The sequence below is a fragment of the Ptychodera flava genome, chromosome 15, assembly GCF_041260155.1.
Source record: "Ptychodera flava strain L36383 chromosome 15, AS_Pfla_20210202, whole genome shotgun sequence".
NCBI classification, from domain to species: Eukaryota; Metazoa; Hemichordata; class Enteropneusta; family Ptychoderidae; genus Ptychodera; species Ptychodera flava.
Window position 1 is genome coordinate 35630964 of NC_091942.1, and position 16088 is coordinate 35647051.

At 36.3% G+C, this 16088-nt stretch overlaps 1 protein-coding gene across 1 annotated transcript in view; it reads left to right on the top strand.

The window, feature by feature from the left end:
• The window catches only part of LOC139152021 (phosphatidylinositol N-acetylglucosaminyltransferase subunit Q-like), an 18394-nt gene extending 4218 nt beyond the window's left edge, over positions 1–14176 (top strand). Inside the window, exons 5-8 of the mRNA XM_070725106.1 lie at positions 748–901; positions 10729–10921; positions 11479–11655; positions 12284–14176. Of these exons, the coding sequence (XP_070581207.1) occupies positions 748–901; positions 10729–10921; positions 11479–11655; positions 12284–12442 (683 nt within the window). The 3' untranslated portion in view covers positions 12443–14176. The remainder of the gene's footprint in view (positions 1–747; positions 902–10728; positions 10922–11478; positions 11656–12283) is intronic.
• Positions 14177–16088: the final 1912 nt, after the last annotated feature.

Sequence of the window (16088 nt, forward strand, 5' to 3'; positions counted from 1 at the left end):
TCTCACACCCCCAAGGACCTGGGATCAGATTTCTCACACGAGTTTGGGATATTTTGTCTCACACGAGCCACAGGCGAGTGTGAGACAAAATATCCCCAATGATTGTGAGAAATCTGATCCCAGGTCCTTGGTGTGTGAGATTCTTTTCTCTCATGACCACAAAATGCATTAAATTCACACTGGAAACATTGAATGTTTAACTGCATCAGCGACTATCCTACTTTGTGGTATTCCCTTTGACTAACGCGACGTCCGTGGCGAGTTCCTCTGCCAATACTTCAACTTCTGCTACAGACGAGATGTCCAACAAAAAAAATGCTATACTTTCCAAATGGCCTATGTTCACCAGTTATTTGAAAAATTCGGCTGGTTTTGGGGGTTTTTTTGAGTTGAACGAAAGGCTGTTTATCATCCAATCAGAGCTCGTGTAATATATACTGCAGAGTGTGGGACGGTTTCTGAGAGTGTGGGATCGATTTTTCCCACACTGTCGATCCCACACTCCCAGCGGCCAGGAATGTGAGAACATAAATCTCCCATAAAGACCATGATTTTTAGTCTTTTGTACCCAATTGCAAGGAGAAATTGGAAAGCTAAAGGCATTAATTAGCATTTAACCTGTTGCTTGAAATATTTTTCTGAAACATTAAAAGCTGATACACTAAAAAGGAAATTTGTGACTTCCACAGTGGAATTTGCAGTTTATTATTTGATAATTAAACATTGCATTATTTGATGGCATTGCAGGTTACCTCAAAGTATTGACACCATTCATGGAGGCAATCCTGTGGAGTATTGGACTGTCTGGTTGTCTTGGGGTCTCTGTGTTTCTATCACTTTCCATGGATTTCCTGTCAATGCTGACATTCCACATCTATTGTTTCTATGTCTATGCTGCAAGGTAAGTCCAAAATAATAATGACAGCACTGTATCACAAGTGCCCTGTCCACTCTGCAGAGACTACAAACAGGGACGGTGAAACCTTATATGTAAGTACAATAGACCGGTAAGTGTTTTATTGCCAGAATAAATGAACAGCAAATACTGTATTGCATGTAAGAGTCCAACTGATGACGTCCTAAGAATGAAATAAGTTTCACTGACATCCTTCAAGTATGAAGCCATCTATTAACCCCTTGACTACCTATGGCGCCGGATATTTCCGGCGCCATATTGAATTACCATATACCTTGAGTGCCAGAAATATCCGGCACAGTTAAATAGGCGTATTTGCTTCGTTTTTGTCGCTAAAAATCCCGTAATATCGGCACCGGCACGCAGCGCAACTAAGATTGATGTATTCCGATCTGGCCAGAATGTGATTGCGCCCCCGTACGTCCGAGTTTGGCCAAAATCCGGAAGCAAATGTCGTGACCCATGACCTCGACCCTGAAAGGTCAGGCTGATCACTGAAGCGTCGCGCTGATTGTTTACAGTTTTCGAAGTACAGACGATGCGAAGAAGTATCGCGAAGATGTTTATGGTTTTTTTTTTAATGATATGAAATGTTTATTTATTGGAAACAAATGATTTATATGTAAATATGTTCTATTAACAGCAATATTCGTGAATGAAACTAGAGGAAATACAGTTTTTTACTATAAGCCAGTGAAATTTTATAGCAGCCATATTATCAATATGACTGGTCACATGACTGGTCATGTGTTTAGTCATGTGATATGTTGTTCCCTAAAATGTATTTTTAAATATTGTCAAATATTTTTTGATACATCATAACCATTTTAGATGCAAGTTTCTGCAAGGAAGACATAAAGCAGGTGTTTACAAATATAAAATGTGTTGATTTTCAAATACAGAATCATGTCAGATGCTGATGTTTATGATTAATTTACTCTGCCTTTTGTGAGAAAAATCTTAAATAGTAACAATCTATAAATAAAGTAAAGGGTAGTTATTATTACATATATGTAAAGACAATGCCATGAAAATTGCAACTGTATTAAAATTTGCATCATTTTATGGATTCAAAACACGTCCTGATGTGTCAAATATTCATATTCTTTGCCAACTCTGGTCACATGACGTGTCATGTGATCAGTCACATGACCTGGCAATACAAAATTTATGTATGAAAAAGTGGGAAATTTCATGCTGATTCAGAAAATATATGGTTTATTGGTACTTACTTAATTTTTATCACAACTGGAAATTGTGATATAGAGGTGGTTTCAACCGGTGTTTGATGTCGTCCATTTCCGTAAACGACAAAAAGTCAAAAACTGCTGAACAGACTGCGTTGATATTTGATACCGATACATAGACTGGTTCCAAGGTTCCAATTCCGAAAAATGGAGCCAAACGGAGTGCCGGTTAGATAGTTTTGGGAAATTTCTAACCCCCCTTTTTATCTAATTGATTTTAGGGGTCTTTCATATATGTAGTTTTGGAATGTACACCAATCCTGCATTGTGGACTGTTTTATGAGTTGTTGAACAGAAATGAGGTTTTGATGAATGTTAGAAATATGCAGGATGGCTGATTCGAAGTATCAGAGATTTCTATGGTCTTTTGGGCATCAAAAGCATTAAAAAAAACATATTTCATAGTTTAGATTCTCACTTTTGAGATGACCCTAGGCATTTGTTAAGTAAACATCCTTGAGTCAATATACAGACTTTGACATATCAGAGATTAAGTATCCACAACCTCACATGTTACAGTCTTTCACTACAATGGTATGGCCCAACCCATTGTTATCAATGGAGAGTGTGGACCTGTCTACAGGAAATTGGGTGAACAGGTTAGACAATGACGTTACAAGTTGTAGGTTAGTTATCAAGGTAGCACCAGCATAGAGTCCTGAGCATCTGTCCATGTATTCTCACAGCAAATTACAGGGAAAAAAATTATTTGAGAAGTTTCTCTCCTTTAAATAGAAGTATATTACAATTAAACCTGTCATGGATAGATTGCTCTCAAATGATCTGAAACACAGATATTGCCCATTAGCAACAAATCTATAGCAAGATTTATGTAAAGTTCATGAACTTACACAAGGTATTAGACAAAAGATGACCATGACTTTGCTACTTTTCAACATTTATTTCAATCAGATTTCCCCAGCTTAGTGTATAATTTTGTAATCTTAATTACTGTCAACTTAGCTTTACTAACTTATTCATACCTCATTATTCTTACACTACTGTTACACCTTATAACCACAAAATTTCAAGAGATGCATATATGATTGTCACTTAACAACAATTTACAAATATGTCTTCTGCTTTTTCTCCATATACATATACATGTCTCTTTTCTCATAAAAATGAGCTTAAAATCGCAATGTGAAAAATAGTCTTTCAGCTATATGTTGCTCATTGACTTCATGGTCTGTCTAATTCACAGTGAGTGTGGTTGTTGATAAATGCTGATAATACTAGGCGTCATAATGTCCAGCGCCATTGGCGGTATTTTTAACATAATGACCATAGGTCACTATCACATCTGGAAGTTGTGATATAGGGTTAGCTTCAACCGGTGGTGGACAGTGTCCATTTTCCGTAAACGACAAAAAGTCAAAAACGCTGAACAGACTGCATTGATATTTGGTAGAGATATTCAGACTAATTCCAAAGTTCCGATTCTGAAAATGGAGCCAAACGGAGCAGCAGTTAGATAGTTTTGGGAAATTTCTAACCCCCCTTTAACTAATTGATTTTAGGGGTCTTTCATATATGTAGTTTTTGAATGTACACCAATCCTGCATTGTGGACTATTTAATGAGTTGTGGAACAGAAATGAGGTTTTGATGAATGTTACAAATATGCAGGATGGCTGATTCAAAGTATCAGAGATTTTCATGCGCTTTTGGTAATAAAATTGATAAAAAACAACATATTTAATGTTTTAGATTTCTCACATTTGTTATGACCCTTAACATTACAGACTTGATGACATAACCCGCTGCTGGACCTGTTTACTGGCGCATTGATTTAAAGACAAAGATCGTTTTATTTTGTAATAAGGACGTGTGATTTCGTAAAACATAGTCTATTAGCCTGGAAATGTGATTTTTGCGAATATTGCTTACCCCACTGACAAACAGTGTGGTTTGAAAATGGCTGGAATTCGCTACTTTGGGACTTTGTTTTCTGTGTGCATTTACTGACAAACTCCAAACCCGCAGCACCTACCCATTCAGTATTTCATGTACAGGTGTACCCAGAGATAGAGTAGTTTCACAATGTGCCAGTTGTGATCAAGTGCCATTGGCGCTATTTTTAGCTCCCATAGCCATATGTATATATGGCAATGGAAGCTATTCTTATAGGCTAGGAAATGTCTGTATGTATGTATGTCTGTATGTCTGTGTGTCTGTATGTCTGTATGTCTGTATGTCTGTCCGTCAACATCAAAAACTCCAAAACCGCTGTACATTTCATCTTGATATTTGGTGTGTACATGGATGATGGGCTGTAGATGAGATTTTGTTCAAATGAAGTTGTCATTGCCAAAATATGCAAATTAAGTGAAAAAATGTAAAAACAGTCAAAATTGAAAAAACTCAATAACCACTGAGCAGATTACATGAAAAATTAGCATGTAAGTACTTTGGGCTGACATGAAATGATTGTGCACATCTTGGGTCAGTATCTTGGACTTGCTATTTTTCATGAATTTTTTTGTAATTTTCTCCCATTTTTGGTCAAAAATCTCCTGTTATATCTCTGAAACCACAAGTCCGATTGATTTGAAACTTGGTATGGAAGTGCATAGGAGTGACCTTTCCCAAATTTGGGCAAATCGTGGTGAAATTTGCATATTTTTAGTTTACACGTCCATAGACTCCCATGTATAAGGCAGATCTCCATAGACTCCCATGTATAAGGCCACAAAAAATAAAAATTTAGTTTCTCATCGTATTCATATTGCAAAAAGGATGCAGTGACACAATTTTTAGTCCCCTAGGATGAAGTCCAGTGAGCTTATAGATTGGGTCATGTCCGTCTGTTCGTCCATCCGTGAGTCCATCCGTTCACGCAGATATCTCGGATATTTTGACAAAATGTCATGTGACCTTGATGACCTTTGATCTAAATATACATATTTGTCCATAACTCAGTAACCACAAGTGCTACGTACTTCATATATGGTATGATGGGACAGCTTATGACGCCACATATTGTACCTCATTAATTATGCACATATCTAATTTTGAGCGAGCCAATAGAGCTAGAGGTCTGATTTTTGGTATATAGGGATAACTTAGCAATACAATTTTTTTGACAAAATGTCACGTGACCTCGGTGACCTTTGACCTCAAATATACATATTTGTCCAAAACTCAGTAACCACAAGTGCTACAGCCTTCATGTATGGTATGATGGGACACCTTATGACGCCACATATTGTACCTCATTAATTATGCACATATCTAATTTTGAACGAGCCAATAGAGCTAGAGGTCTGATTTTTGGTATATAGGGATAACTTAGCAAAACAATTTTTGGACAAAATGTCACGTGACCGGTGACCTTTGACCTCAGATATACATATTTGTCCATAACTCAGTAACCACAAGTGCTACAGCCTTCATGTATGGTATGATGGGACACCTTATGACCCCACATATTGTACCTCATTAATTATGCACATATCTAATTTTGAGCAAGCCAATAGAGCTAGAGGTCTGATTTTAGTATATAGGGATAACTTAGCAATACAATTTTTTTGACAAAATGTCATGTGACCTCGGTGACCTTTGACCTCAAATATACATATTTGTCCAAAACTCAGTAACCACAAGTGCTACAGCCTTCATGTATGGTATGATGGGACACCTTATGACGCCACATATTGTACCTCATTAATTATGCACATATCTAATTTTGAGCGAGCCAATAGAGCTAGATGTCTGATTTTTGGTATATAGGGATAACTTAGCAATACAATTTTTTTGACAAAATGTCACGTGACCTCGGTGACCTTTGACCTCAAATATACATATTTGTCCATAACTCAGTAACCATAAGTGCTACAGCCTTCATGTATGGTATGATGGAACACCTTATGACGCCACATATTGTACCTCATTAGTTATGTGCATATCTAATTTTGAGCGAGCCAATAGAGCTAGAGGTCTGATTTTTGGTATATAGGGATAACTTAGCAATACAATTTTTTTGACAAAATGTCACGTGACCTCGGTGACCTTTGACCTCAAATATACATATTTGTCCATAACTCAGTAACCACAAGTGCTACAGCCTTCATGTATGGTATGATGGGACACCTTATGACGCCACATATTGTACCTCATTAATTTGTGCATATCTAATTTTGAGCGAGCAATAGAGCTAGAGGTCTGATTTTTGGTATATAGGGATAACTTAGCAATACAATTTTTTTGACAAAATGTCACGTGACCTCGGTGACCTTTGACCTCAAATATACATATTTGTCCATAACTCAGTAACCACAAGTGCTACAGCTTCATGTATGGTATGATGGGACACCTTATGACGCCACATATTGTACCTCATTAATTATGCGCATATCTAATTTTGAGCGAGCCAATAGAGCTAGAGGTCTGATTTTTGGTATATAGGGATAACTTAGAAATACAATTTTTTTGACAAAATGTCACGTGACCTCGGTGACCTTTGACCTCAAATATACATATTTGTCCATAACTCAGTAACCACAAGTGCTACACCCTTCATGTATGGTATGATTGGACAGCTTATGACGCCACATATTGTACCTCATTAATTATGCACATATCTAATTTTGAGCGAGCCAATAGAGGTAGAGGTCTGATTTTTGGTATATAGGGATAACTTAGCAAAACAATTTTTTTGACAAAATGTCACGTGACCTCGGTGACCTTTGACCTCAAATATACATATTTTTCCATAACTCGGTAACCACAAGTGCTACACCCTTCATGTTTGGTATGTTTGGACACCTTATGACGCCACATACTGTACCTCAATAATTATGCGCATATCTCATTCTGAGCGAGCCGGTAGAGCTGGATGTCTGATTTTGGTATATAGGGATAACTATAGGAGAGAAATTTTTTGACCAAATGTCATGTGACCTCGATGACCTTTTACCTAAAATATATGTTTATGTCAATAAATAAGTAACCACAAGTGCTATGTCCTTTGTATTTAGTAGGATGGAGACCTTATGACAACACACGCTTTACCTCATTATCATTAATTATGTACACATCTAATTCGGGCAAGCGAATAGAGCTAGAGATCTGATTTTTTGGCATATAGGGATTAATTAGCAATATATTTTTTTTTTTCAAAATGTCATGTGACCTCGATGACCTTTGACCTTGATTATACATATATATGCATATTTCAGTAACCACAAGTTCTATACCCTCCATTTTGATAGGATATTAGACCTTAAGATGTCAGATCTTGTACCTCATTTATAATGCGTCATATGTATTTCTTGGCTGGCCAATACTGCTAGAGGTCTGATCTTTTTTCCCGATTTAGAACCATAACTTAGACATGCCTCATGTGTTTCAAATTGGGAACAACGACATAGACCTATGTGCCCATAGATCTTAACATATACACTCCAGTGATACTTCTTAATGACCACATTTTCCTGCCCCATCAAGACTAATACTCCTATTACAAGTGGGGACTATGTCATTGTAAATGACTTGTTGAGTTAATGGTTGTATCACAGTATTCGATATATCTAATTCTGTATTTTTTCCATTTTATATTCTGAATAATTACATTAAACATATTTCACTGTCTCCAGTACATTTCATTTAAGTATTTTCACTTCATGCACTTTATCCCTTTCACACATGTTCAAATATCTGACCAGAGAACAAACACTAAATAGTCCAGGATGGGAGCTACAGTGTCATTGACGCTATTTTTACTCTAAGCAGTGTTCATGCAATGACCACATCCAAGATTTTATCAATATTTACATAAGGGGCCTGGTATATAGGAATACATTGGCCTTGGTAGTCAAGGGGTTAAACAACATATATTTAACTAATTTATCAAACTGATTATAAGCAACACAAAATAGGAGATTTTGATGTTTTGCCACTCACAGTGGAAATGAAATTTAGCTGCATGTACATGTATAGCAAGACAAGTTGAAACAATGTATCTCAGGTTGCTAGGCATTGACCACAGAAACTTTTGTTTGGGATTGCAATACATGTTATTTGGGTACTTTAAAATGAATAATTATTTGATTTGTTAAACTTGATGGACAGATGAAAAATAACATACTTGCTTTTTTTACTGCAATTATGTGAAGTATGTTGGTATAATATTGTGGCAATATTTCTCAACAATTCATGCAAAACAAGTATCAGATTCATTTCTCATTGAAAACGTCACATTTCATTCTTTGTCTCTATTTAAATTCATTTTATCTGTGACCATACTCTTGCTCAAAATCTACTGGATTTTCCGTAAAGGGATCTGTTTTTAGTCCCCACGGACACCGTCCGGGGGGACTTATAGGTTTGGTCATGTCCGTCCGTGCGTGCGTGCGTGCGTGCGTGCGTCAGTGCGTGCGTCCGTGCGTGCGTCCGTCCGTCCGTTCACGCAGATATCTCAGAGATGCCTGGAGCGATTTCATTCAAACTTGGTACAAGGATTACTTCATATGTCATACAGATGCACGTCGATTTGTTTTGTGGTACGATCCAATATGGCTGCCAGGCGGCCATTTTATTACGATTTTTTCATGTACAGAGCCATAACTCAGGCATGTTTCAACTGATTTTATTCAAAGTTGGTACAAGGACATTGACCAATGTCATAGATATGCATGTCAATTTTTTTTGTGATATGATCCAATATGGCCGCCGTGCGGCCATTTTGTTACGATTTTTTCATGTACAGAGCCATAACTCAGGCATATCACAACCAATTTTATTCAAACTTGGTACAAGGACATTGACCTATGTCATACATATGCACGTCAATTTGTTTTGTGATACAATCCAATATGGCCGCCAGGCAGCCATTTTATTATGATTTTTTCATGTACAGAATCATTTCTCAGGCATGTTTAACAGATTTTATTCAAAGTTGGTACAAGGACATTGACCAATGTCATAGCTATGCACATTGATTTGTTTTGTGATACGATCCAATATGGCCGCTGTGTGGCCATTTTATTACGTTTTTTCATGTCCAGAACCATAACTCAGACATGTATCAAGCGAATTTATTCAAAGTTGGTACAAGGACATTGACCAATGTCATATATATGCACCTTAATTTGTTTTGTGATACAATCCAATATGGCTGCTGTGTGGCCATTTTATTACGTTTTTTCATGTCCAGAACCATAACTCAGACATGTATCAAGCGAATTTATTCAAAGTTGGTACAAGGACATTGACCAATGTCATATATATGCACCTTAATTTGTTTTGTGATACAATCCAATATGGCTGCTGTGCGGCCATTTTGTTATGATTTTTTTCATGTCCACCATCAGACATGTATCAAGCGAATTTATTCAAAGTTGGTACAAGGACATTGACCAATGTCAAATATATGCATCTTAATTTGTTTTGTGATACAATCCAATATGGCTGCTGTGCAGCCATTTTGTTATGATTTTTTTCATGTACAAAGCCATAACTCAGGCATATCTCAACCGATTTTAATCCAAGTTGGTACAAGGACATTCACCTATGTCATACATATGCACATTGATTTGTTTGGGATACGATCCAATATGGCCACCGTGTGGCAATTTTATTACGATTTTTTCATGTCTTGAACTACAACTCAGACATGTATCAAGCGAATTTATTCAAAAGTATTTTTATCACAGACCTAATGAAGAGGACTCTATCCTCTCTGAGGACCTGTAATCAAAGTACCCATTAACAAGTGGGGACTGTGTCATCAACGATGACTTGTTTATACATTTATCTGGAGATACATCATTTGAATATAAAAAAGGAAAGCAATTGCAATACACCTCATCCAAAATCTTTGCCATCTTTTTGTCAATTTAAAGTCACACGGTATTTACCATTCTTGTACCAATACATGCACCAGTTACTGGTGAACAACTTTAGAACTGTCACCTAATATCAGGAACAAAGTAGCCTGTTTCCCTTGGCTTTAGGTCTTGTGAAACAGAGTCACAGGCCCTCAGGAAAACAAGAGTATACTGTTACCAGGATATACTGTAGCCCATATATTTGTACAGTGTGCTTCACCTAGGTACTGCAACTCAGCGTATGAGACGGACACAATCTACGTACAAAACAGACGATTAGCTTGGGTATCACGGACACATTTCAAAGCCACCGACTTGTCGACTAATTACAGTAAACCAGCATGAGGCAGCCGCTGTCTGGACTGAGAGACAAACAGTTTACCAGACTTGATCTACAATGTAACTGTTTCTTTTACAATTTCAGCTAAGAGTTCAAGAGGTGAAGGTATTCTCAACAGAAACTAACTAAAAAGCCACACATTGTAGATCAAGTGTATCTCTCAGTCTAGACAGAGCGGCTACCCCATGCTGGTTTACTGTAATTAATCAATGAGTCAGTGACTTTCAAATGTGTTGTGATACCCAAGCTTATCGTTTGTGTTGTAGGTGAAATGTGTCTGTCACATATGCTGAGTTATGGTACCTTGGTGAAACGCACTGTAAGATGATGATCTCACACCATCCACCATTCATGCTATTCTTACCATTCACTTAAGTACTGTCATAAAAATTCACAGGTTATACAGTTTACAGTTGTATGGTTTGGCATCATGTTGGAGACTATTCCGAGGCAAAAAGTTGAATGTTTTAAGACAGCGTGTAGATTCCTGTCAATATGATGTGGATCAACTCTTCCTTGGAACTATCTTGTTCACCATACTGCTGTTTCTCTTGCCAACCACTGCATTGTACTATGTGGTTTTTACTTCGGTGAGTTTGCCTTCTTATCAGTCTTTAAACTTCAAGATATTTTGTGTGGAAATTTGAACAAGTGAAATCTTGTATTCAGCAAACTACCTTAATTTATTGCCACAGAGCTTCAATGTTTGATATAGAAATGGAAGAAAGTGTTGAAATGTACTGACAGCCATCAATGTCAGAGGTGAAGGATAATAATAACATCAATGAGGACTGACTACTAAGCCTCCTATGGAAAAATGTTATGAAATTAGTTCCCAATATTTATTAAATAAATCATTATGATACATAAATTTTAGCCACACAGTTATTCAACAGATGCCTTTGTTGTGTTCCAGAAATCTCACAAAAGTTTCATTGTGATTTTAATCAATGTATCAAGTACTTCTGATAGTCATATGCTTTGCATTCTAAAAAGTTACAGATTTCTAAACGTGGAAAGATTATGAATATATGTTTTGTAAACATATTGTATTTTGTTTTGTGCTGTTGTTCATTTAGTGCATTTATTTGTGTTTGTAGAAGACTGAGTAATGTTCAGCGAAACCTTTCTTTGTGTGTCTTGACAGTTTCGTCTGGTAGTGCTGATTCTGGACAGCGTTCTATCAAAGACAGTGATGCATCTCAATACCTTCCCAGCATTCTCCTTGATGCTCAGGGTCATCCAGTCAAGCATGCTGGCAGGCGGGGTCAAGTTCTCTGTCATTGAAAGATCTCAGGGCCATCCACTTTGTCTCTCAATACAGGTATTCAATGATGCCAAATAGTTTCTTACGAAAAAAAAATATGTACCCTCTGTACAGTGGGGTTATTTCCGCATTGTTGTTCAAACATCAAAGTTTGAATGTCAGGAAGAAATCATGCACAGAGCTTTCAATATAGTTATTGATTGTTCAAAGTCTTGATAATAATCTTCAAGGTCAGAAACACTCTGAAAGGCCATTTTCTAAACATTTGTTTTTCACCATTTAAACTTCAAGAGTACCATTACCTGCTTTTGAATATCAGTTATTCTAACAATTTCATATTTATTATCAGTCATGCATCCTGACAATGTTTGTAATCTAAATACATAATAAATGGTTGCAATCACAATCTTGTGCAATATGCATGTGTTTGTCTTGTTTGTGTATCTTCAACATGCAATCCCAATCTAAAATTGATTTCACATTCTTGTTGGCCTCTTTGAAGAAACCTAGGTACCATTATGATACAGCTGTACCTCGGAGCTGAAAAACCCTGGGTCAAAGCCATATTTTGTCTCATTATATTGTGCTTGATTCTGTATAATACCATATCTTTTTGAAGTTTACAATTAAGTTTCTCTCTCTCTCTCTCTCTCTCTCTCCTCTCTCTCTCTCTCATGTATATTAGGTTGAACCAGCACCATATTCTGTTGTTCTCAAGCAAGGTCGACTAAAAAAGTATGACACATGGAACAATCCTGCAAGTCAATCAGCAAGTCTTGGAAATATTGGAAAAAGATTATTACAGGGTCATCTTGTCTATCCCTGGGGTGGAGATAAGAAATGAACACTAAAAATCTATCATTTTATGACAGTGAATATTTATAGGAATTATGCATGACATTGGCTGAAAATTGATTTCATTTTTCCTAAAAACTGAAACCAAACATTTATATATTGTGTCACGGAACATTGTTCTTTCATATGCGTGTCATTTCTCAGAATAGGGTTCAAAGTTCAGAGACTGAAAGTTGATTGAGAGTCATTGACAATCATAAACATAGTTGCTTTGATTAATCAGGTGCTATCTCAAACCTTAAACCAAACTGACTACTTCATGATAATATTTTTAAAGCCCCAAAAACTGTGAATGGGAAATAAATCGATCTCAAAATATCGTTAGTTTTCCAAGAGTTTTCTCTGAATAAGACCCATTAAAGACTGAAAAGGTGTATAACACTGTCATAAGTGTCGAAAGTGGCATGTAAATTCAAACGTTTTACCATCACTTTAGATTTCCCACCATTTTCAAAAACCAATCATGTTACAGAGAAAATCAAGATTACGACAACATACTGTTGGCCATCATGTGCATGCATTCAAGTAAATTGCATCTTGCTTGTTTCTTGGATGATTAGATCAAAAAAAAAATTGTGCTGTTCCAATAACATGGTTTTCAAAAACAGGGTAGGTAGGTCGGCATGAAATTTTTTTTCCAAAATATTTTTATTTTTAAATATGCATTTTCAGGGGTTCAGGGCAGTCAAACACTGGCCACAACATTTCCAGAAAAATGAATGTTAAAAGGAAAAAAACATAAAGGACATCCTCGTTCAAGCAAAAATCAAATATCGAGTAACGAATGCATGAGTTTACGTTTTCTTTCTTGGTTTACTTCCTTGTTTATGTAGCTCTAAAAAGATCGGCAGGTAAAAAATAGGGTAGGATGGGTCATCAGGACAGCACAATTTTATTTTTTCGGCCTTACAACATGTATGTGCACAAGATACTGCATTTTTTGTACTTTTCTATGGGGCACCATTTTACGGGTGCGGCACCCATTTATTATTTAACTTGTTAAAATATGTAGTCGTGGTCGAAATCAGACAGCAATGATACGTCTATACATGTCCTTCAGTAAGCAAATTTATGCGAACCTACATTGGTTTGAAAATAAATTCATGAAAAAATTCATATAATTCGCAGCTATTGGGGCTTTAACTGGTATATTCATACTGTGCATTCAAAGGGAGGGTTACTTCTGAGACACAAGGTGAAATCATGGATGCAAGTCAATCAGACTCCAAAGTGGCTGACTAATCTTTAAGATGAATTACAATTACTACAAAAGACCATGAAATCAGAAACAACATAAATAGCATAAAACATTCATACTTTACGCATACCTGTACATTTTGGAAAGAAAGGGAGAGATGGAAAATCTCAGGCATTCTTTCAAAAAGTTATTGTGTGCTGTTCCTGACCAGTGTTATATATCAAGCATATCAAATGACATGTGTACAAGTAATGTACAATTCATTATTGTACTCCATCAATATCTCTGTGCTATTTTGTGTTTTGTCTTTTTTACCCAACAATATTTGTCACATGTGATAAAATGTGGTTTTGAAGAGTTGATGAAGAACCCTTTATTGCACTCTGACAGTTTTTTCCTATTTCACTGTTTTGTTTTTATACTTTATTATGAGCGCTATAAATCTGTGATAGAAATAAGCTGTGTGTTTGGTCAGACAATGAGATGTCAACATTTTCACCATTAAAATATCTTAACTTATCAATATATTTACTCTGCTTTTGCAATTGTATGTACATTTGAGCAATAACCCCGCCCCCCCCCCCCCCCCCATGGCAGGTGTACAACAAGAATTTTACTAGTTAATGACATGTATACAGCACTCTTTTATCAAGATTAAGCTCGTAGGCCCCGACAACAGGGGCTTGGTTTGATACATTGTATCAAGAACCAATACAGTTCTCCCAGGGATTCAACTGGTTTGATATATTTCTGAAATCCAATACGGCAGAGCCCTAAATTTGTGCTTCAGGCTCTCAGGGTACATCATAGGCACGGGTCTGCAGGATTCTTGAACAAATGTTGTTGCCATCCTAATGTGAAAAAATTGTGAGAGCAGCAAAGTATGAAAAATATTTTAGGGAAGGATTAAAAAATTTGCTGTGATACACAAAATCGTCTCAGAGTGGTAGAATATATGACTAAAGTGGGCTGTCAAGCTGCTACCTACAGCAGCATTTCAAAATTGTACATCTAACATCCTCTATGGCTAGCTTTTAAAGGGATATAAGCTGTAACTTGTGGAAATTTTTCAGTGTTCTGCTTCTGTATATCAACTACCATGTCTGACCCTACCGGTAATCCGTTTGTCATGCTGAAATTTAGAGTATTCTTTTTGTCAACACAGCTTGATGTGTGTAATGATCATTGTTTATTGTTTACAAATGAATTCCAGTCCGGACTTGAATACAATTTTTAACAATAACAATGTAGATTGTACTCATATAGGTTGTGTTGATATGCTAAATACTTGGCATTAAATTACAGTTTAGAGATTCAATGCAGAAAGTGTAGGGAAACCACAAAACAAAAGTTCTGAAAAAATAGCTAAAAGATACAGCTTATAGAGCATTAAGGAATCGGTTCATATAGATGTATTTTCTGAAAGAATGAATACAAAAGTAGTAGTATGTACCTGTATTTGCATATTGGTAGAAATGCATGATGTAAAACAAACCTGTTAAATTGACAGATAGTTGTGTCATTTGTAAGTTTGGTATCACATTAAGCTGACTGTGCTTAACTATTTAATGGTAAATTCTCAAATGTACAAAAGTACAATAAAGAAGGCCATTTTTTACTGAAACTTTTTCTGGAACTCATTGCAAATAAAGCCAATCCCTCATATTAGGAGCTATAATATTAAATATACAGTGAAGAAGGGCACGCTTTTAGGCAAAATGCCATAGTCAGTGTATGTACTGCTAGTCTTGGTTACCCAGACTGCTATCTCTCTGGCCGAACGACAGCCCCACAGATCAGTCTGGGTAACCGAGGCTAGCAGTACTGCATGAACAGGTTTTTTGCTCACGTGTTGACACACGTGAGCATATGTCGCAGAGATGTCTGTCTGTCTGTCTGTCTGTCTGTCTGTGTACTCAATATCTCAAAAACGGCTCATCAGATCAGAATCAAATCTGGTACATAGATTCAGTTTGCAAATGGCAAGAACTGATTAGTTTTTGGTGGGTGTGGCTTGCTTCCTTTTTGCTCATTTGCATAATTAATGATTTTAGAAAAAACTGATATACATTGACAACGACTGCACACAATTTGATGAGATTCACTTACAAATGTTGATCACACCAAGATATATCAGCGTTGAAAGATATTAAGGGGTGACGTGAAAGATAATTACTAATTTGCATGTTTAATGAAATTTCCTAATTAGGAGTATATATCTGAATTTACTCGATCAAAATTGACGAAACTTGGTATGCATATTGAAGATACTATGATTTAACCTTATTGAAAGTCATTAAGCATTTTTACTACATCCAAATCCTAATTTGCATATTTTATGAATTTGTGAAATTAAGGATATATATTTGAAGTTACATGACCAAAATTGATGAAACTTGCTATGTACATTAAAGATACTATGATAGAACATTATTAA